General features: G+C 43.7%; 1 protein-coding gene across 2 annotated transcripts in view; it reads left to right on the top strand.

The window, feature by feature from the left end:
• CFAP298 (cilia and flagella associated protein 298) overlaps nucleotides 1-23,535 on the top strand; it is a 70,604-nt gene that overhangs the window by 11,456 nt on the left and 35,613 nt on the right. For both annotated transcript variants that reach the window (XM_086933996.1, XM_086933995.1), the window contains exons 3-4: nucleotides 20,108-20,275; nucleotides 22,110-22,177. In XM_086933996.1, coding sequence (XP_086790122.1) covers nucleotides 20,108-20,275; nucleotides 22,110-22,177 — 236 coding nt within the window. The remainder of the gene's footprint in view (nucleotides 1-20,107; nucleotides 20,276-22,109; nucleotides 22,178-23,535) is intronic.

Genomic DNA, 23,535 nt, shown 5'->3' with positions numbered 1-23,535 from the left:
TTTGCATTTCTTAATTTGCGAAAAATAAGGAATCGCAAATTAAGAAGTGCAAAATGCTATGCATCATTTTTTTCGGTATTTCTTTGTGATTCGGTAAAAATCGCAATTTTTACCGAATCCCAAAGAAATACCGAATTCTTAAGTTAATTTTCGCAATTCCCATTGATTCCTATGGGCCAAAAGGCCCATAGGAGTCAATGCAAATTGCGAGTGGCACTTAGAAAATTTCATGGGTGCAGGGGGGGGTCCAAAGGACCCCCCCATGCACCCCTGAAATGTATTTTTCGCATCATGTTGCACACACACATGTCCTAAGGACATGTGTGTCCGTAACATGAATGTTGAAAAAAAAGCATTTTCAACATTTTAAACACTTTTTCCAAATTTACCGAGTGGTTCAACCACTCGGTAAATTTGGCACCCTATTTGCGAATTTTCACTTTTTAAAATAATGATGCATTGCTTTTAAGAAATCGCACATCTGCGACTTCTTAAAAGCACCCGCAATTTTAGAATTCGCAAACATGTTACGAATTCTAAAATTGCTTCATGCATCCCAAAAAGCACTTTTGCATTCGCAAACGGCCGATTTTAAGGAATCGCACCGTTTGCGAATGAAAAAGTGCTTGATGCATGTGGGCCATAGTGTTACATGCTATCCATGTAAGCAAACGCTTCAGCACCCCACATAGGGTTAGTGAGTGCTGTATAAATGTTGCAATACAATACATCTAAAAAATAATTAAAATAACAGTGAAAATCAGTACAATGGAAGGCCAGGCAGAACCTCGTTCACATGGAAAGAAAACAAATCAACAAAACAGATAAACCCAGAAGTCCAGTCAACTCTTCATTCAGTGTTGTGGGTAAGTACAAGGAAATAAAAACTACTAGGAAGTTTCCAAAACTCTACAGTTTTGTTACGGATAAAAATGGATCTGGTCCTCTGTGCTGGAAAGTCCTTTTTTGTGGAAGAGATCTTAATGACCCTTAATTTGTCAGGTTTACTTAACACATGCCCCAATCATTGTGCAGGGTTGGTTGCGCATGGTGAGTATCAAATGGGAGTCCCACAAAGTGAATTTAAAGATAATTATAACACGAGATATATAGCCCTAGGTAGATTTTGGCACAGAGGATATTTACAGTGGAGCTGTCTGATCGGAATTTCGTTGGTGCAGTTGAGCGCAAGTGTACAGGTATGAGACTGTTTCTCTCATTTTTTACAATACGGGGACTGATGGGTTTGTGCAGATCATTGATGACTGTGTTATATGGTTTAGAGAAGATCAAGGTCGCATTTTTTCAAGTATCCAAGAGTGCTTTCTTCTACATCATTGAAAAGACTCAATAGGTCGGACTACTCTAGAGGTACTTTGATGCTTGGCACTATCTTATTTCAATTTTCGTTACTGTTGTTTTAGGTACCTAGGTTAATTTTTATCATCGTGAGTACCCATATCTGTATAGGGATTGACAGTACGTTTTTTGATTCATGGTGTCTGATGCCACATTCGTGTCTATAAATGTCTAATGGGCATAGTTGTGGTTACCACTCAGGTTTTCAGTGAAAGCTTTCACAGGCATTGTGGTGAATCTGTCACTCGTGATATAACTTGAGGTTTGGTGAGTTGCTGTATTTTTTAGTTGGTCCCTAAAATCATGCAAAAATTACGGAATTGGAAATCTTGCAATTACCGAATTAGATTTTTTCTGTTTTTGAATACTTTGGCCCCCAAACAAAGAACTCTGGGTCCCGAAATGCACAGGGCAATGATCAATCTCTTTTGTGGACCAAACAGATGAAGATGTTAACAGTTTTTTATCAACAAATGATATGTTATGCAAATAACAATGTCAAATTTAATTTCGTTTTTTGATTATTTCAAAATAGCGTTTTATGGTGTTTAGACCTATGTATAAATTTATTAAACAAACTACTGATAAGATCAAATGATGTTGAAAATTTTTTGGAAAAGTTTATATAATGTTGTGTTAAATTGTTTACCTATGAAGTTAAATACACGCATCAGTGCATACAGGCGATTCTGGCAATTGTTTTTCCGGAATTTGCTGTCACAACCATACAAAGAGGACACACACTAAATTTTTATATGTTGGGGGTTTCCCACAAGTGGATTTCTGGGCACTGCAGTTTCCCCTTCAGCAGAGGTATGGATCTTTTAGATGGATTACATTATTCCTAGAACACAGATCTTTACCATGCATTCCCACCGATTCCACTTATCCTGTAGGTGTTTCGAATGGTGAATTGGACAGAGCTCAAGTCATTCACATTGTGCCAGATTGAGCAGCAAGGACTTCGTACCTGGAGGTTCTGGACGGGTGTTTTTCCTTGTTTGCCTCTGGTAGACTGGGGCGAACTACTGTCACAGTTCCACCCCAATCATCAAGGCCACTGTCTGCATGGTTGGAGATTGAACAGGGGAACCAGAGGTTTTTCTAGTTGCCTTAGAAGGAGTCACACTTCATTTTCAAAGCTAAAATCCTATTTACGAAATCGGTTATGTGACGGTCATTGGGGCTAGTTTTCCACTTGCCATTCCTTCCAGAATGTAGACCTAGGTGGTCTAAGCTGTTTAGCTTTTTTATGACACTGATTGCCAGGTCCCCGTGCACAATTCAGTGAGGACATCACGGACTTCATCACCCCACACGCCCTCCCCTCCGAGGATTACATTCTTTTGGGAGATCTCAACTTTCACCTTGAAAAGAACAACAACCGCAACACCACCACCCTTCTGGACAACCTCGCCAACCTCAGACTTAAACAACTTGTCACTACCCCCACCCACATCGCAGGTCACACACTCGACCCTATCTTCACCTCCAGCAAACATGTCTCCTTCAGCCACACCACAGCTCTCCTTTGGACGGACCACAGCTGCGTTCACTTTACCTACAACAATACCACATCCAACAACCATCCTCAACCCACTCTGCGAAGAAACTGGAACAAAATCACAATCGACCAGATCTCCTCATCGCTTCTTCAAAACCCCCCGCCCACTCCTCAAACCCCGACCAAGCAGCCATTAACCTCACCCAATGGCTATCCAACAGCGCCGACATCCTAGCACCGTTGAAAAAACGTCAAATCAAACTAGGCAGCAAGAAGGCCTCCGGGTTCAACGATGATCTGAAGAAATCCAAGAAACTCTGTCGCTCCCTTGAGAAGGTCTGGAAAAAAGACCCAAACACCAGCACCAAGGACGCCTTCAAAAACGCCACCCGTATACACCACCAACTGATCCGGAATGCCAAGAAAGCCGCTTTCAAGGACCGTCTAGATAGCAACGCCCACAACTGCAAGGAATTATTCAACATCGTCATAGAATTTACCAACCCCTCAGCCAACTCCAACGACATCACCCCCTCTCAAGCCCTAAGCGACTCCTTAGCCTCATTCTTCCACAACAAGATTGCAGACATCCACAACAGCTTCGACAACCGACCCGAAGACCAACCCACCCAACCCTCTGCAGGACCCCCACCCCCCTTGAACATCCTCAATGACTGGAACCCAATCTCCACTGAGGACACCATCCGCCTGATGAACTCTATCCACTCAGGATCCCCCACAGACCCATGCCCTCACCACATCTTCAACAAAGCAGACTCCATTATAGCAGCGCACCTCCGAGACGTTATCAACTGCTCCCTCAACTCCGCCACCTTCCTGGAAAGTTGGAAACATGCCAAACTCAGCGCCCTTCTGAAGAAACCCACAGCTGACCCCACCGAACTCAAAAACTACCGCCCCATCTCGCTCCTTCCATTCCGGGCCAAAGTCATCGAGAAAGCTGTCAACAACCAACTCGCCGCCTTCCTCGAAGCCAACAAATCTCTCGACTCCTCACAGTCCGGCTTCTGAGCCAAACACAGCACTGAGACCGCACTCATCGCAGCAACAGACGACATTCGAACTCTGCTAGACAACGGAGACACAGTCGCCCTCATCCTCCTCGACCTCTCCGCAGCCTTTGACACAGTTTGTCATAGCACCTTAATACAACGCCTCAGAAACATCGGAATCCAAGGAAAAGCACTGGAATGGATCACCTCGTTCCTTGCCGGAAGAACTCGGAGAGTCCGCCTTCCTCCATTCAAATCAGAAGCTACCGAAGTCATCTGCGGCGTGCCACAAGGATCCTCACTCAGTCCCACCCTCTTCAACGTATGCATGAGCCCCCTCGCCGCCATCGCACGCCAACACAACCTCAACATCATCTCCTACGCTGATGACACTCAACTGATACTATCACTCACCAAAGACCCTAACACCGCCAAAACCAACCTACATGAAGGAATGAAAGAAGTAGCCGAGTGGATGAAGTACAGCCGTCTAAAACTGAACTCTGACAAAACTGAAGTCCTTATCCTAGGTACCTCCCCCTCCGCCTGGGATGACTCTTGGTGGCCAGAGGCCCTTGGAAAAGCACCCATCCCGACAGACCACGCACGCAACTTAGGTGTCATCCTGGACTCCTCACTCTCTATGAACAAACAAGTCAACGCCGTCTCATCTTCTTGCTTCAATATTCTTTGCATGCTCAAAAAAACATTTCGCTGGATCCCCACCGAAACTAGAAAAACGGTCACCCACGCACTGGTCACGAGCCGCCTGGACTACGGTAACACCCTATACGCCGGTACCACCGCAAAACTCCAGAAAAAACTCCAACGCATCCAGAACGCCTCAGCCAGACTCATACCAGACATCCCGCGTAAAGACCACATCTCTGGACACCTGAAAAACCTCCACTGGCTCCCCGTTAACAAGAGGATTACTTTCCGCCTCCTAACCCACGCACACAAAGCACTCTACGAACTTGGACCCGAATGCCTCAACTCACGACTTTCCTTCTACACCCCCTCCCGCCACCTACGATCCTCCAACCAAGCCCTTGCAACTGTACCTCGCATCAACAAAACCACCATGGGAGGCAGATCCTTCTCCTACCTGGCAGCTAAAACCTGGAACTCACTTCCCACTCACCTTCGCCTCACTCAGAACCACCTTACATTCAGAAAGCAACTTAAAACCTGGATATTCGACAAGTAAGTCCCCACCCTTCCTCAAGCGCCTTGAGACCCTCTGGGTATGTAGCGCGCTATATAAATCACTTGACTTGACTTGACTTAAATCCCTAGAGTTTTGTCTTTTGGATTACCTGTTTTTTGGACGTTTACTGTGAGTGAGTCACAGCGATGGTCTCTCTCACTGTAAACTCTGTTAAAATGGAATGGGAATGCTAGCTACCATTGCCTGCCTTTTTATTAGGTCGAGCCTGTCAATGCGCTTGCGCATTGAGCTTGCGAGAGATAGTGGGGTCGTGAAAAAAGCACGTGCACAATGCACATCAAAGCCACCAGCCTCCCTCCCACAAGCTTCCCCCGGCGTGCGCTCTGCCTTAGGCATTTCTCCTCCCCTAATTTATTCACAGCCCACGGCCGGGCGGCCGTACCTTCACTTTTACGTGTCTTGCGTTTCCACTTCTCTTTCGTACGCGCTCTGGCATTTGTCTATCTTACAGACATCAAAGGTTGCTGCTCCCCGTCCCCCCCCCCCCCAGCAATGCCGAGAGCTTGTTGTTTTGTATTTTCTTTAACTGACTCATGTTTTCGTCACGGTAAATGGAAAATATCTGCCCAGTAACGTTTTCAGTTTAGATTTTGCCTTGTGGGCATCTTGAAATGTACGTGGACATTTTCCTTACGTCCAATTCCAAATTTGCCCACACTCCAGAAATTCGATTTATCTTTGGTAAACACGGCGGACAGCAGGGTTCTGCTCAGCCCTACTATCGGACGGGAAGGGTTCGAAGCTGCAGCAGGACTGTGTCAGAAGTAAACTGTATGTGAATTCACCTCACAGAATGAAACTTTCATTTACATTAATGTCCATCGTGTTTTTACCCTCAAATGTACATACGGAATACTGACACGTTAAGTAACCATGCCATCCTTGCGGCAGTCTGCTTTCCAAGTGTGTCATTTCCTGCTCTGCTCTTGCTACCAAGTATTTCTAATTTAACATTAAAATAAATACTTTGGGGGTTCGCTTTTAATTCACCTTCCTGATAATTCAACACAACCATCATATTTTCCAATGCCCCATGCTTTTAACAAATATTACCTTACACTTCCTTATCCTGTGTTAGGTTACTATGATCTTAACGCGCCGCTGTGCTTTTGTTTGAAATGCTTGTTTATTTTGCTGCAAAATGCTTTCATTTTTGTCAACATTTTTACTACAAATTTTGTTGCGTTTGACGATTATTCCAATATTTATGATTTTGTAAATATTATAGCTTCAGTGAGTTAATTTTAGTAACTTTATTATATGCAGTAGACTTGTGCAAGCAAATAATTTTTTCCCTAAGCGTCGGAGATGGGGAAACACGTGTGTATTTTTTGTCTGCGCAGAATGTTTAGTAAGGCTGAGGAAAGCTGACCGGTTTGAAAATCGTGATTCGCACGCTCTTGGTGCCGGTCTGGCGTTCGTTGCTTCGAATAAATGATTTCCTGGCAGCTTTCCCGCTCCTAGTGCAGCAGGGATCTGTTGTGAGCAGTTAATTGATTTTGTTTCCGGTGACAGCTTCAAATTATCGCTGCTTGTCTTCCTGATAACTGGAAATCAGTGGTAATGATGAACCATGTAGTGTCGGTATAGCGCTAGCCTGCTGTAGGCGCTAGGTTTCTTAGCCTAATTAATCCCAAGTGTTTTTATTAGTACAAAGCTGGCGGCACTCAATTTACCCATTTAAGAAGAATGAAAGGCAGCATCTGCCCTACATTGTGAGTTAATTTTAGTAACTTTATTTTATGCATTAGACTTGTGCAAGCAGATTCTTTTTTCTCCCTAAGCGTCTGAGATGCGGAAACAGGTTTGAAAGTAGTTATAGGCACGCTCTTGGTGCCTGTCTTTCGTTCGTTGCTTCGAATAAATTATTTCCTGGCAGCTTTCCAGCTCCTCGTGCAGCAGGGATTTGTTGTAAGCAGTTAATTGATTTGTTTCAGGTGACAGCTTCAAATAATCGCTTCTTCTCTTCCTGATAACTGGAAATCAGTGGTAATGATGAACCATGTAGTTAGTGTCGGTATAGCGCTAACCTGCTGTCGGCGCTAGGTTTCTTAGCCTAATCAATCCAAAGTGTTTTTATTAGTACGAAGCTGGCGGCACTCATTTTACCCATCTCAGAAGAATGAAAGGCAGCGTCGGCCCTGCAAGTATCTTGAACCTGAGACCTGCAGGATGCACACTTCTCTGCATCATATGCTGATTCCAGCGAGCTATCCTGGGGAAATAAACCACGCCAACAGTTGGCCAACTGCTACTATATGGAACCCCCCACGCCTCGCACTAGACTTCATTGGAATGCGCTCCGTGCATTCTCCCCTCCCTTTCAGCCCTTTTAGCCTCTTTCCCAGCTCCCAGCCGGACCTTCCTTTCTCACCTCCTCTTTCCGTCTTCGTCAACAGAAAAGTCCCAGCAATGGCTCAGTTTTTCACCGTACTCTCACCACTGCCTAATACGCCATGACTGGACAGACTTGCATTTTTTTTTTCATTTCATATAGTTACGAGCAGAAAAGTCCCAGCAATGGCTCAGTTTTTCACCGTACTCACACCACTGCCGAATACGGCATGACTTGACAGACTTGCAAGCAGAAGACCGAATTTTTTTTTTTTATAGTTACGAGCAGAAAAGTCCCAGCAATGGCTCCGTTTTTCACCGTACTCGCACCACTGCCGAATACGCCATGACTTGACAGACTTGCACGCAGAAGACAGCATTATACTGGCCTGGGTTCTCAAGTATTTTACCAGAAAAGTCCCAGCAATGGCTCAGTTTTTCACCCTACTAGTCTCCTCTGTGCACAACCCTCACTCACCCTCACCCTCACTCACCCTCACACCCTCACCCACCCCACTCTCACACACCCTCACCCTCCTTCAACCTCACACCCCCTCACCCTCACCCTCACACCCCCTCACCCTCACACCCCCTCACCCTCACATCCCCTCACCCTTGCATCCCCTCACCCCCCCACACCCCCTCACCATTACCCTCACAACCACTCACCCTTACCCTCACACACCCTCACTCACCCTCTCTCACCCTTACACACTCTCACCCTCACACCCCCTCTCACCCTCACACACTCCCTCACCCTCACACACCCTCGCACCCTCACACACCCTCGCACCCTCACACACCCTCGCACCCTCACACACCCTCGCACCCCTGCCCCTCACCCACCCTCTCACCCTCACGCACCCTCTCACCCTCACGCACCCTCTCACCCTCACGTACCCTCACACACCCTCGCACACCCTCGCACACCCTCGCACACCCTCACACACCCTCTCACCCTCACACACCCTCACCCCCCTCACCCACCCTCACTCACCCGCACACCCTCACTCACCCTCACACCCTCACACCCCCCCCTCTCACTCACCCTCACACCCCCTCAACCTCACACCCGCTCACCCTCACACCCGCTCACCCTCACATACCCTCACACCCCCTCACACACCCCCTCACTCACTCTACCACCCTCACTCACTCTACCGCCCTCACTCACCCGCCCTCACTCACTCTACCGCCCTCACTCCCTCTACCGCCCTCACTCCCTCTACCCCCCTCCCTCTATCACCCTCACTCTATCGCCCTCCCTCTATCTATCGCCCTCCCTCTCTTCCACCCACCTCCTTCTCATACACACACAACCACACACACAACCACACACCCAACCAGACACACACACACAACCACTCCCAACCACACACACACACAAACACACACACACACACAACCACACATACAACCCCACACACACAACCACACACAACCACACACAACCACACACAACCACACACACACACAACCACACATACAACCACACACACACAACCACACACACACAACCACACACACACACAACCACACACACACACACAACCACACACACAACCACAAAAATCTATCTATCGCCCTCACTCTATCGCCCTCACTCTATCTATCTATCACCCTCACTCTATCTATCTATCGCCCTCACTCTATCTATCTATCGCCCTCACTCTATCTATCGCCCTCCCTCTAGCTATCTATCACCATCACTCTATCTATCTATCGCAGCACCACAGCATCAGTCAGGGGCACCACAACATCACTATGCGCTACCACAGCATCACTGAACGCCACAGCATCACTCAACACCACTCAGCACCACCACATTATCACTCAGCACCACCACAGCACCACTTAGCACCACCACCACAGCACCACTTAGCACCACCACCACAGCACCACTCAGCACCACCACAATATCGCTCAGCAGCACCACCACAGCACCACTCAGCAGCACCACCACAGCATCACTCAGCACCACCACAGCACCACTCAGCACCACTCAGCACCACCACAGCATCACTCAGCACCACCACCACAGCACCACTCAGCGCCACCACAGCACCACTCAGCGCCACCACAGCACCACTCGGCACCACCACAGCACCACTCAGCGCCACCACAGCACCACTCGGCACCACCACAGCACCACTCAGCACCACCACCGCATCACTCAGCGTAACCACAGCATCACTCAGCATAACCACAGCATCACTCAGCATAACCACAGCATCACTCAGCGCAACCACAGCATCACTCAGCGCAACCACAGCATCACTCAGCGCAACCACAGCATCACTCAGCGCAACTACAGCATCACTCAGCGCAACCACAGCATCACTCAGCGCAACCACAGCATCACTCAGCGCAACCACAGCATCACTCGCGCAACCACAGCATCACTCAGCGCAACCACAGCATCACTCAGCGCAACCACAGCATCACTCAGCGCAACCACAGCATCACTCAGCGCAACCACAGCATCACTCAGCGCAACCACAGCATCACTCAGCGCAACCACAGCATCACTCAGCGCAACCACAGCATCACTCAGCGCAACCACAGCATCACTCAGCGCAACCACAGCATCACTCAGCGTAACCACAGCCAGAATCACTCAGCGTAACCACAGCCAGAATCACTCAGCGTAACCACAGCCAGAATCACTCAGCGTAACCACAGCCAGAATCACTCAGCGTAACCACAGCCAGAATCACTCAGCGTAACCACAGCCAGAATCATTCCGCGTAACCACAGCATCACTCAGCGTAACCACAGCATCACTCAGCGTAACCACAGCATCACTCAGCGTAACCACAGCATCACTCGGCGTAACCACAGCATCACTCGGCGCAACCACAGCATCACTCGGTGCAACCACAGCATCACTCAGCACCACCACAGCATCACTCGGTGCAACCACAGCATCACTCAGCACCACCACAGCATCACTGGTTCAAATATGTTCTCTCAATGTTTCAAGCTTTATTACAAATGTCACAAAAATATGTTAATATTTCACTTCTGTTCTTGGATTTTCATCACAATAAAATACCCAAAAGTTATTTTCAAAAGTTTAAGCTATTGCCATTATAAATTACATTCACTTTTATTTAAGTATTAATTATTTAAAATAATTAAAAGCCATTGTTATTTGTAATATTAATACATCTAAGTCACGTAAATACAAAACATGTTGCATTACAAATGCTATAGGTGTCACATTCGCGAAAGTTATAACTATTGGCATTGTAAATGACAAAGCTATCAATTTAGCTATTTTAAAAACCAACACATACAAAAAATGATTGTCATTTACAAGACCAATAGCTCAAACTTTCCTATTGCGAGGCCTATTGCATTGCAAATGCTTGTTAAAATGAGGTCTGCTACTCCAGCGTAGCTGGGATAAGAGGCTCTGGGTGGGCTGCTTATGAACATGTGGGCTCACGTATGTTGGCTGAGTGAATGGGCATTTATCCAGCTCAGACTGCTACCTGCTGTGGCGTAACAAAGGCCCCTGCCTTTCAGGAGGGGAAGACCCGAGCTCCAAGGGACCCCTCAGCACAGTACCCTGGCCTGAGAGATCCTGAGTGAGTCCGAAAGGGGCCCCCCCCCTGACTTTGCAGAGGGGCTCCCTCTAGTTTTGTTACGCCACTGGCTACCTGTGTACGTTTAGCCTGTTGAGGAAGGAACTATCAGAGACTAGAGCTGACCTGGCCTTATATTGTGAGTGGGCATTCATGGTGTAAGTCTGTAGTGCTTAACTAGAAAGTGGATGTGCGTGCTGTGTAATACAGCGTGAGCGAAATCTGCTCCAAAGTACAGTTTCAACATTGCTAGACTGACATTAGTGTGACACACCATTACTTTGATAAATATTGTCACTTTTGTCATATCTGCTCTGTTTCTGGCACTTGACCTTCTGGCATGTGTGAGTTGCTTAGCGCCAGGATGCTGCTCTGGGATTGGCAGTGGAGTTTAATTCTTGAGCATTTGTCATATTTCTCTGACTCCGCTCCTAATTAGATCCCAGGTTTGTGTTCCCTCTACTGGACCAAGTTGATTACTCTGCTGGCCTGCTTGAGGATTATTGCCTCCCCACACAATGAAGCCATTTTCCAGTGATTAGGCCTGTTCCTGGTAAAAGAAAGGGAGGGGACGGAATCTGCATATGATAATTACTTTTTACAGTGCACCAGGTTTGTGAAGGCTCATCCCAAGGAGGACACAAGGGAGAAGGACAGACCTCTGGAGCCAGTCATAGAAGGTAATGTCCTTTGAATTTTTGGTTTAAAGGGTCCAGTCGGCTGTGCCAGTTAGGGGCGGTGCTTAGGCTTACAGCGAAGGTCTTTCAAGAGGCAAAGTGAAGGCTCCGCCTTGGAAATTCCCCAAATCTGGACCTGGGGAAAGCAACTCTGGAGGAATGCCCAGGAGTAACAGAGAGTAAATCTGATCCTTACTGCAAGGATGGATTAGTGGACTTCTGACTTCAGTTGCCCCCCCAGGGACTAAGCTTTGTTTTTCTAGGGCTAGAGGCACTAGTCCCCCTACTCCCTCTGAGGGGACCTGCTTGGGCGTGGGGGAGGATTGACCCTTCAATCATTCCCTTGGATCTTCTGTGGACTGGTCCTTTCGCTGTGTGATCTCAAGAAAGAGGGGGCCCAGACCCTTCAGGTGACCCAGGTGCTCTGCAAGTAGCTAAATAACCTGGAGGATGTAGACCGGGTGGACACTGTGCCTTGTGAGCTCTAGGTAGTGCTGAAGACCCCTGGCTCAGGAAAAGTCCAAGGCTCCCAGATAGGTTTGGTGCAAGGAGGGAGTTTATTTAAAATCAAGCTCCCTGAAGAAAAAAAACAATTAGAGGCAAGGAGGCTCAGAATCAATAGTCCCTGTGGCTTGGGCTGGCCACAAGGAGCAAAATGACAACAAAATCAACCAAGAACGGGTCTACAAACCTTATTAATAAGCTAAGCCTTAAGGTAAATGAGTTCACCAGAATCCTCTGTCGCACTAAACCACATGCACATTTTCTGTTTCTATGGTGTCCCAGACAGGGTAGAGCCTCTGTCTAAAGTTGACCTTTTGAAAAAGGACTTGGGCTGAGTGTTGGTCACCAAGGTTTGGAAGAAGAGACGTCAAGAAGTGGTGATAGGAGCTGGTAAAGTGAGAGAGGGGCTCAGGGTGTTGAGCAATGTGAGTTGCGGTCAAGAGAGCCGGTGTTTTCAAGAGGGAAGGGTATTGTCCTGAGGTCTTTACTCTAATATGGCCCATAAATGATCGCAAGATTCTTCTATTGGGTGAGCGCGCAGACCTTTACACTCTTCTGGTTAAAGGGCTTTGTTTTCCGCTTAAGCCCATCTCCTAAATGCAGTTGTCCAATACGCTTTGGGTAGGGTGAATGGAAATTTCCAGTACTTGTTATCACCAGTTTAGTCCTGGGGGTTATATTGATTTCCTTAGGAGAACTTTTCTACAATTTTAAGCTAGAGAGTCAAGTGCTACAATGGAGTACTTTGTTCTCAGTAGATGGAAGATTGCAGACTTTATTGCCTGCGAGTTATACACATCCTTTTCAACTTTACACTTTCGTACAAATTTCGTAAGGTGAACCAGGTTCTAACATTGATAATGACTTCACCATCCGAGCTGTAGTCTTGTTTAAGGAGGTTTCTGACTGAAGATTGTGTTATGCTTGCTGTCTTGTCGGGGCACATGCTCAGTGAATTTCAGGTGCTTTAAGTTTCGCTATTACTGGCATTATTTTCCTGGCTTCCGCCTTTTGGCTCCCCAAGGTTGTGTCATCTGCTCCCTCTGAGGAGTAAGAGAAGAGTTGGTACGGACTGGAATCCAAGTCTTATTTCGCCGATAAACAACCGGCTTAAAAAGTATTCCACACAAACAAATTCTTCAAAAATTTAGCACTGAATATTACAAAAATTAGATAAGATAGATGGACTCTGGTTAAGAACAATTAAAAGGTGAGAGGATAAAAATTACAACATAAAACCAGTCATATCCTAAGAACCATTAATTCATACAAACATACACAGAATTTAAGCACAAAACCCCCTTTGGTTGCATCTAAAAGGTCTGATTAGGGAGTTAATCTCCTCCTATTAAGGGCGGATAAATAAAACCAGGCCAACACGAAGCATACCAAAGGATCCGGTAATGACTAGAGGTAATATAGCGCCAAGCGACATTGTCTAAAATTCAACTTGCTCATTAGAGGAAGAATGTATCTATTTCTTTCATAAATATAAAATTTGCAAAAAAATAAAGTGCAGGTCATTCTGTGAGGATCGCATGTTACAAGGACAAAGAGGACATTTGTCAATCACATATGTTTTAGATGGCCATCCTAAGATTAGTGATATAATTTAAACAAAATCTCAATAATATATATCTATGTTGGAGATTTGTAATAAATGTTAAATATGAAGATTTTAAATTGTTTATACTAGGTGCTATGTGGTATTGTCTGACTGTACACAGATTAAAATTGAACTCAAATCTCTTCTCTGCAGAGTAGGCTAATAGGCAAACCTTTAAATCTTATTTTTTTTTTGGTATAGTTTAATTTTATTAGAAAAGAAACTGAAATACAAGGCAATAATACAATACAGTCGGACATGTGTTCAAGGAGGAAGGAAACTGAAGTACAATATAATACAGACATCATTAATGCCTGGGGGTTGTGAGTGAGGAAACCAGGTCAATGTTCATAAAGGCTACACCAAACTTGGAATGCGAGGTCAGGGGGAAAGGGGAACCTCTCGGGTTTCCACGAATGGAGGCGTGCATATATTTCCACGGAGGGAGTTCCATTGGCTCCAAATTTTATTCCATTTTCTGGGTTTACCCCGTGCCACATACACTGTCTTCTCCCTGAACATACACCAGTCCATATTCTCCTTCCATGCCAAGAACGTGAGAGGCCGCTGGGAACCCCACAGCTGTGCAATGTCTCTTTTAGCAATCATATTACCGAGGGTCGCCCACTGCGTCTGTGCAACATCATAGTCATTCGGTTCCCAGACATTCAACAGACAACGCCTCGCTTCGGGTAACAATGCCACCCCGGTGACTCTTTCCATCACTGCATGCACACTATTCCAGAACGCCGCCACCCTCGGGCACTCCCAAATTATATGGAGGAAGGTTCCAACCAGTCCACAACCACGCTTGCATAACCCATCCACTGAATAACCCATATGAATCAAGCGCGGGCCAGTGACATATATCCGATGTCGAATTTTAAGTTGAACGAGTCGGAGGCGGGCCGGAATGGCAACCTCCTTTAGTGAGGATAGCTCTGACTGCCAGTCCTCATCATCCAACTCCAAACCGTCGCTGGTCCAGACCTCTCTGAGCCGTGACAACAGATCCGTTCGATTATTAATTAATTTTGTGTATATCAAAGATATAGTGCTGTCTGGCACGTGGCCGTTAAGTACCCGATCTTCCAATGGGGAGGATTCGGGGATGTTGATACCCTTAGGAAAAACCGAATTCAGCGCGTGGGTAATCTGTGCTTAGCGGAAGAATTCTCTATCACTCAGCTCATACTCTACCTTCAGTGCATCGAAAGTCTTGAATTTTCCCTTGACTCATAGATCACTCACCCTACTGATACCAATCATATCCCACTTTTCAAATCCTTTTGTTTCCCACAGGCAACCCAGTCTTTCAGACGCATAAAGCAGGGTCGCACGGGTCAGTCGATCCTTCCATCCCGTTCCCGTATTCGCATCATGCCATGCTCGAACCGCTATCTTGGTAGGTCCCGACAGTTCCCTCCCCTCTGCTTTGGAATAAAGGGCTCTGTTATAGTCTCCACCCGGCAACAAGTGCTTATCCATCTCAAATGCGGGGTTGGGGGCTGGTCCATACACTCCATGATTAATCGCTCCCAACTGAGAGGCCCAATAATATTGCTTGATATCCGGAAGTGCGATACCTCTGTCATACCAAGGAAGCGTGAGTTTGGCGAGGTCAATACGCGAGCGTCCATCCAAATCAATCGTCTTTTAATTCTTTTTTTTGTTATTGATGTACATGATTCCTGGTGCCTATAAAGGTTAAATAGGCCAACATCCTGTTAGTTAGTCTCAATATATTTTAACCATTTTATTTTACCTACGCCATCAAGATTCAGGCATTCCTTAACATTGTCTCCAGTTCAGCCCAAAGTTTCTTTTCGTCACACTGCGTGCCACAGAAGAATTGGCACGATGCGGATCTTATCTGTAATGTAGGGGGCACTCTGCTCAAGACGGTAAATATAGTTGGAACAAGATTGTGGGAAGGATACCATATTTTTCAAGAAGCCATCCTCTATACACTTAAGTTTGGAGATGTCCGCTATACCCCAAACAGCTGCCCCATAAGAGGCAACGGATACTGTTTTTGCACCATATATTTTTTAATAACCTCTTATGGTTTGGTTCCAAGTTTCTTTACAAATCTAAAAAGACCTCCAATATTTTTTTTCCATTAGGTTTGCTCTGTTGGCTACCATGTCTCACCAATGCTATTCCTATCAAACATAATCCCTAGATAATTTAAAGAGTCCACAACCTCTAGTTTTATGCCATCAATATGCATTCCAATTTACTTCTGCAGTGTTGGCCCTGCCACCAGAACAAAGGACTTGGTGTGATTAATGTTGAAGTCCAGATTATTCATACATTTTGCGTATTCATACAGTATGGAATCAAACGGAGCCCAAGGAGAGCCGGTTATTGCTAGGTGAATAGAACAAAGAATTTTTGAGTGGATGATCGGGTGTTCATCAGATATGTGGGGCAGAAGAAGTGTCAAGCTGGTACCAAGCCACCCTTTTACATGGATGTTTCTCTTCATTAAACCTTGCAATGTACTTGCTAAGAGTTCCATCCGAAGGTATTCAGGTGATCATTATTGCACACTTTTAACAGGCATACTATCAGGATGTGCAGGCCGAGAGGATTTGTCATTTTGTGAGGTTAGTTTTGCATGACTCTTTGATGTGCCAGAATACCTGCCTTTATCTCATCTCGTGGTTTGTGCAATTTTGTGCATCAAAAGCAGAGTCATCTGTGGGAAAAATATCAATCAGAACAATATGAATTACTTTTGGTAGACCCCTTTTTGGTGGACAACCTGTATTCCTGCTGTTTCCTCACCTCCCTCCACCTGTCTGTTCTGAGGGGGCAGAAAAATGAGAAGTACGTGAAGGCAGCCATAGATAGAGCCTCACAGTGCTTTCTAGCAGTGCTGGGGAGCCATTGCTTTGTGTTTTTACAGAAACAATTAGTAATCGTTGGAAGTATCATTTTTGTTATACATGTGTCAGAAGAATGCTAGAGCCTGCCCGCCAACCATGTAGAATGGAAGAACTTTGCCACTGGCACATATGGTGCCGTGCTGTAGAGGGTTAGGAAGGCACCAAGGGCCAGATGTAGGTAAAATGAAATTTGCGAGTCCTTAATAGTGAATTTTACTGATTCTCTATTAAGGACTCGCAAAATTGAATGTAGGTAAGAATTGCTAAAATATTAGCAATTCCTTAATATTCCTTAATAACGAATCGCAAATTGAGATTCGTTAATAAGGAATACCTACCCATTCATTCCTATGGGCTAGGAGGCCCATAGGAATGAATGGGAAGATATTCACTATTTGCGATTTGTTGTTAAAGAATCGCAAATAGCGGGAGCTATTTCAAGGGTGCCAGGGTGTAAAAAGGACACCCTGTTGCAAACATGAAATGTGCATGTGTGCACATGTGGCGCACATACATGCCCTAAGGGCATGAGTGAGTGTCACATGGCACTTTCAAAAAAGCAAAAAAGTGCTTTTTTTAAAGGAAATCGTAATTACCACCAACTTGATGGTTATTAGCGGTTCCTTAAGCTAAAGTGCACTTTCTTTTGTGCTACTTACATTGCATTTAAGGAATCCAAATTTGCGATTCCTTAAATGCAAGAGCAAAATAAGAAATCCCAATTTTGCGATTCCTTATTTTGCTAGTAGGTTTAAACTCACCTACATTGCTCGCAATCAAATAGCGATCGCAAACACTGAAATTCTGTGAATTTCAGCATTAGCGCTTGGTGCTTGGCCACCTACATCTGGCCCCAAGTCTGCAAATGAATGAGAGCTAATTCCTGTAGAGCTTATTATTCCTTGTACCGCGTACACCAGTAGAGGCACTAAAGGTAAACGTAGAGCTGAAGCCTTGATTTCTATAAAATATGTCTTGTACTGGGCTCGTCTGAGAACAAAGCCAGCCAAGAAAACGTACTTAAAAGAATTTCTTGATGTCTGGACTAATAAAGATTTCCCAAAATTGTGATGGCTTGATCACATCTCCCAAAAGCTAAAATAAATGGGAATGGCTGTATTTTGGGAGAATCCTGGGACAATGAATAAATCAAGCCTTGTAATAAATAAAAGGCGCTATTGGAATCAGACCCTGGCCAAGTGACACGAAATAGCAAATATTCCGTTATAGTTCCTGATCAGCAATGTCCTGTAAAATGTACATGGGCCTTATATTCCCGGAGGCAAACATTAGTTTGTATATAAGATTCAGACTGAGTATTCCCAGCGTTGGCCTGTACAAAGAAGTGGACTATTAAACTGAACCGCTCTGCTCTTTGTAACTGTGTGAAAGAGAGCAAGGAAAACCTACTGCATTTTATGCTTTTATGTGCTGATTCCCATGTCAGCGAGGAGGCAGTATTTTCAACCCCTGTTTAAGAAGCATAACAGTAGGTGCTACATGTAGGCAATTCTACCGAACCACCGAACAGACACAGATGCCATTCTATGCCTGTAGCCTCCAATGTCTTTTTGTCTTGAAACCTAACTAGAATCGGACTACTTTAAGGTCTTAACCATTAAACTCTTGTAATTCGTCTTTTTTAACTTATACTTTTATCTGGCCAATCCACCAAAAGTGATCCCTGCTTTTAAAGGATATGATGAAATAATTTTGAAAGTATATACATATTTTTAATTTAATTATTTGATATGATGTGTTTTATTTGAATGGCTTGTTTGTAACTGCAATAAATAAATGTAGATCTTTGGGAGTATCGACCATGCACCAGAAAGAGCAGTGCCGAAAGTAACCAATTTGTTCTCTTTCGAGGAAATGCTCAGCAATCTACCTTAGTTCCTAGCGTTCCTGGAGGCACAAAAAGGATGCAAACTCCCCCGCTTGCTCCCGCCAAACAGTGACTTTTTGTTGTTCTTGGAGCACTTTAAGGAATTCCTGCTCAACATTTGCAATTTTGATAAATAAAGAACAGTCCCCCAGCGCCCTATCATGTATGAGAATAATGGCATGACAGTTTCCGGTTTTTGTTTTTGGGATAGAACAATAGGACGGAGTAAGAGCAGCAATTGTGGTCCAGTGGCTACATTGTTAACTTTGAAAACTGGAGAGTTGGACTCTACTCCCAGCTTTAGCACTTGACCAAATAACTGATTGACTCGGCAAATCTCTGTGCCTCGTATTGTAACCGTGGTATGATTATGTACAGAACACTGTACCATGGACTATAGCACTATTCACATGTCTTTCTACCATTTCTGATTCTGTTATTCTGTTTCTACTGGACTCCACGTGCCATATTGTTATTGGGCCCTGCGCCATCTAACACCCTAGAACAAAGCATTAAAAGAAAAAATAAGCTTTGAATGTGAGGAGGGAGAGAAGAGCTGTGGCCTCTTGGTTTTAAGTGGACATAAAGAATGGTTGCAGCATCAAAGAAAAGCAGTTTGCACACTTAAGGCTTAAAGTTTGAGGAATAAATATTTATAAGAAAAAGTGTATTCTGTTGTGTGTAATTAGGACCAAACTCAAATCCCTTACCACTGACTTGGCTCTCCTATGCCCCTAATTAGTAGCTACCATAATCCCTTGAATTCCAAAGATGCACCCTTCTCTTACAGTGCCTCCACAGCCTATGATGTCACTCATTCGCATGCTCTATGCCGCTCCCTCCTCTCAGTGCAGCAGCAAATTAATGAAAAATAAGCGTGTTATGTAACTCACTTGAGTGCAGAAAGTAGGGGGACGTTTTAAGAAAGTGTCAGTAAACAGTACTTGGCAATGAGATAACGGCAACCTTTAAGGCAGATGCCACCTCTTCAGTCCTGCTTCGTGAGGCTAACCTAGTGAAAAGCATAAGTGGTTCCTGTGGTTTGAGAGAAGCATATTCACCATGAAGTTCAACACTATATGGCTGGTATAGGGCAAGATGCACACAGTGAGCAGCACAAAAGGGTTACAGTGAACTACATTGGACAAAGGAAATGTTTAGAACAATTAATGAACGCACCAAAATACACCTTAATGTGGATATAGTTTTGTTTCCAGTAGGTGACAATTCAGCACTCAGGTCAATGCAGTGAATTTAATACGAATGGCTGCCCTTGGCATTCCAGAATTACCAACCTGAAGCAGAATATAATATGCTTTAGGAAAATAACTCCTGTTTGTATTTGCACAGGCACCTTCTGCACACACATAAGGGAGGTCTGCGTGTCAAACTTGATATTTGTTTCTTTTAAAGATCAGTGACTGTTCACTTGTTGTTAGACATTTTGTGGCTTGTGTTAGTATCTTGTCCCGTCTGTGATGTTGACATTTTCGTCCTTTCTCTTAAGAAATCCAAGAGTTGGCAGATCACGGTATTACCTTACCTCCTAACATGCAAGGACTGACAGACGAACAAATTGAAGAACTGAAGTTGAAAGATGAATGGTCACAAAAATGTGAGCCAAGTGGAGGAAGTGTCTTCAAAAAAGATGACATTGGAAGACGGAATGGTCATGGTAATCAGAAACCTTCACTTTTTTTTTAATGTTTTCTCCCAAAAATTACAATAACAATATGTGCATATGTAAGTACATACAATGACTTTCAGTTAGGCCTCTTCTTTCATTGGTCTGTTCAAGTGTAATTTACATTTCGTCTCAGTCTACCACAGCATATAGCCTTGGGTCAGTGGTCAGCATGCATAATCCTCTGACTGTCTTGCAGTATGAGTGATGGCATTTTGTCCGAACACATGTGCTCTGCAATCTCAAAAGGAGTTCACTTCCGTGGCAGGGCATGTGTGTTTGAACTGTTGTGCCACTTCTTTATTTTTTTATACTTTTATAATGCTTGCCAACATCTTTTGCATATTGCATAAGTTTGTAAAAAAATTATAATTTTAAAAATTGCAATTTTGCCTGTTGCCTTTGCCAGTGCGTGTTTATAACCGGATGTTGCTAATGAACCTTCAAACAAGTTGATTGCAAAGGAAGTCTTTTGCTCCTTTTAGTTATTTGCTCTACTATGTAAGTACTAGAAATTATACTACGCACATATTATAAATATATATTTGTTGGCTACAAGATTCACTCTTTAGTGTCCTATAATCCAGTTTCTTGGTCCTCTGGAATTGGCTTTTTATATGTCATAGAAATGTTTCATGGTAAATTACACCTAGAGGTTCTTGAAATCTGTCCAATATATGTATAAAAAAAGACATACAAACTCGTATTTTTTTTTACAAAGTACAAGACATTAAGACTTGACAATCCAATTCCAATGAAATATTACACTGAACTATACACCACAATTTATTCTACAAGGACCTATTGGTCAAGTGTCTGATGGGCAGCTGATTGGAACCACATCCATGCCGTACTGAAAGAGATTATATTGATTACCCACCAACAGCCTTGTCTAGATTTGGAACAGGATCACCATTTAAAAGGCCCAATATCATATGAGCATTTTGAAGAATACCAACAACGAGGTCACACCATATCAGAATAATAATGTTTGTGTCACTTCTTATACATGTAATCTACAACCGATAATAAATTGTACTACCTGGTTCTTGCTATTCATAATAATCATTTTATATGACACACAATATTATTATTATTATTATTTTTTTGTCATTACCTAGTTTGCTTATTCTTTCTTACTTTATGGAAAACCACTGTCTATCCTCTACCTAAATGTTTAGTTTTAAATGTAGTTGGTGTATTGGCAATCATATCACAAGAAGAGAGGCCCAGAGGCAGATATGAAATTTTAAGGTCATTTATATATATCTCACAGAATTTACTGTAAAACAATACGAAGCAGCACTGGACTAAAACAACCTTAATGGGATTGATTTCCTATACATAGTTTGTTCTTGGCCTGTCTGTATGTCCCATGTGTGATTTTAGTCCAGTATGTGAAATGATTCTTGTGTTGGTGAAAAGTTCATCTTGGCAATATGGTTTGTACATTGGCTGATGCACAATCAATTGCTTTCTTTTCCTGTGGCTTTTGGTTGTTAGTGTGCATGCCCCTTTTGCAGGTAATCACTGCATCTTCTTATTCTCACTGAACTTATATTTTTTCAAGACACTTGATTATGCTGAATTCTTGATCAAGCACGTATGCTGAATATTGTGTGTGCATTTTGTCTGCATCTGTCACACCTAAAGTCGCTACAGCCAACTAGAAAGGGCAATCAACTTTTTAAATAGGCTGGGGCGAGAAAATTATCCTTTTGAGGTATTTCTCCCCTGGTATGCTACCACTGAAATATGTTTAGTTGCAGACTTGTAAAGATGGTTAATAGTAAACTGTATGATCAGTATAACCTTCTTTCCTTAGCTCCAAATGAAAAAATGAAGGATGTTTTGAAAAAGACCATCGAAGAAGCTAAAGCAATAATATCCAAGGTAAGGGTTTGAAGGTGTATTTAATAAGGTTTGAATTGGATTAGCAAAATACTGTCTTTCACGCTTACACTATTGTACTACGCCTTTTTAGTTAGGACTTGATTATTTATGATTTGATGTTGAGACCCTTGTTTGAAGAGAACACATGAGGCTGAGGAGCATACTGCATGTAACCCCTTAAAACCAACACAAAATAACGCATTTGGAGTATTGTGAATCCATTTATAAGGGATAGTGAGAGATTTGCTCTGTGCCTTCAAAAATATTAGCATTCTAAAAATATTTGCTATAGGGACTCCTTCGTCTGTTACCCTCTTAATCTTTGAAAGCTTTATGAAAACATCTAGGTAATCCTTTTCCTAGGGTGCATTTACCAAGGTGTGTGTGTCTTGACTTTAAGGTTTTGTTTTCCTTCACTAAGGGTTCACCCTGCTCGTGGTTTTGATTATTGTTCTGTTGAGATTTCTTAGATTGCCATCCCTCCCTTGAGTCCCACCTTACAAAATCAAGCTGGGTGAAGAAAGGAGAGCTTTCCAATTATATTACTTTGTGGAATGTGTGTTCTGCCAAAAATGTCTATCAATATCGATATCAAACATCACTTTCCAAATATTAGACATACTGCCAAATAATTCAATGGCCACTCTTGTTGGGCAGCAGCAGTTACTCAACACAATTGACAACTTATAATATTGTCTACATTGATGACATTGTTTCCACTATCCCAGGATAGGATGATAATGTCTTCATCAGAAGTTTTCCCATGAGAATTGATTGCTGTCATGAATTCACAAAGTTCGAAATTCATACAAAAAGAAGCAGTAATTTGTTCTCAAAAGTACTACAAAGACCACATGTTATTCTAAAGTACATATGTTGTCTAACTTAAAAAAGGGAGTCTATCAGAATTAGTTATAACAATTTGCAAGGAAGACATCTGTTTTTCGCCATCCTTGCGTAATTACATAAGGGACTTTCTTTAAAGATATTCACATTTCATACTCGTTTATGAATGAATGTTGCTGTTTATTCCTTCAACAATGTTTATTCCCTTGAGGGCTCAAAAATGGCTCACCTGAAAGTATTTCTTGCTCTGTCATACCCTAACACATGTATTTGTAAAGCGCATTTATCACTCAAGGGTATCAAGGCGCTGAATAACAGATGTTTATTGTTAACCAACTCAATGGTACTCATTTTATCGACCCAAGATGGACAAAAAGTCTGAGTGGACCCGTCAGGATTTGAACCTGTGGCCATGAGGTCGAACACAGGCCCCTATAATGAACGCATAAGTCCACTAAGCCGTCAGACCCGGCTATCAGAATAGTTCAATCATTCCACATATCCATTTATAG

Source organism: Lissotriton vulgaris, chromosome 8, assembly GCF_964263255.1.
Source record: "Lissotriton vulgaris chromosome 8, aLisVul1.2, whole genome shotgun sequence".
Lineage (NCBI taxonomy): Eukaryota > Metazoa > Chordata > Amphibia > Caudata > Salamandridae > Lissotriton > Lissotriton vulgaris.
The sequence above is the reverse complement of the archived record's forward strand: the minus strand, read 5'-3'. Positions and strand labels throughout refer to the sequence as shown.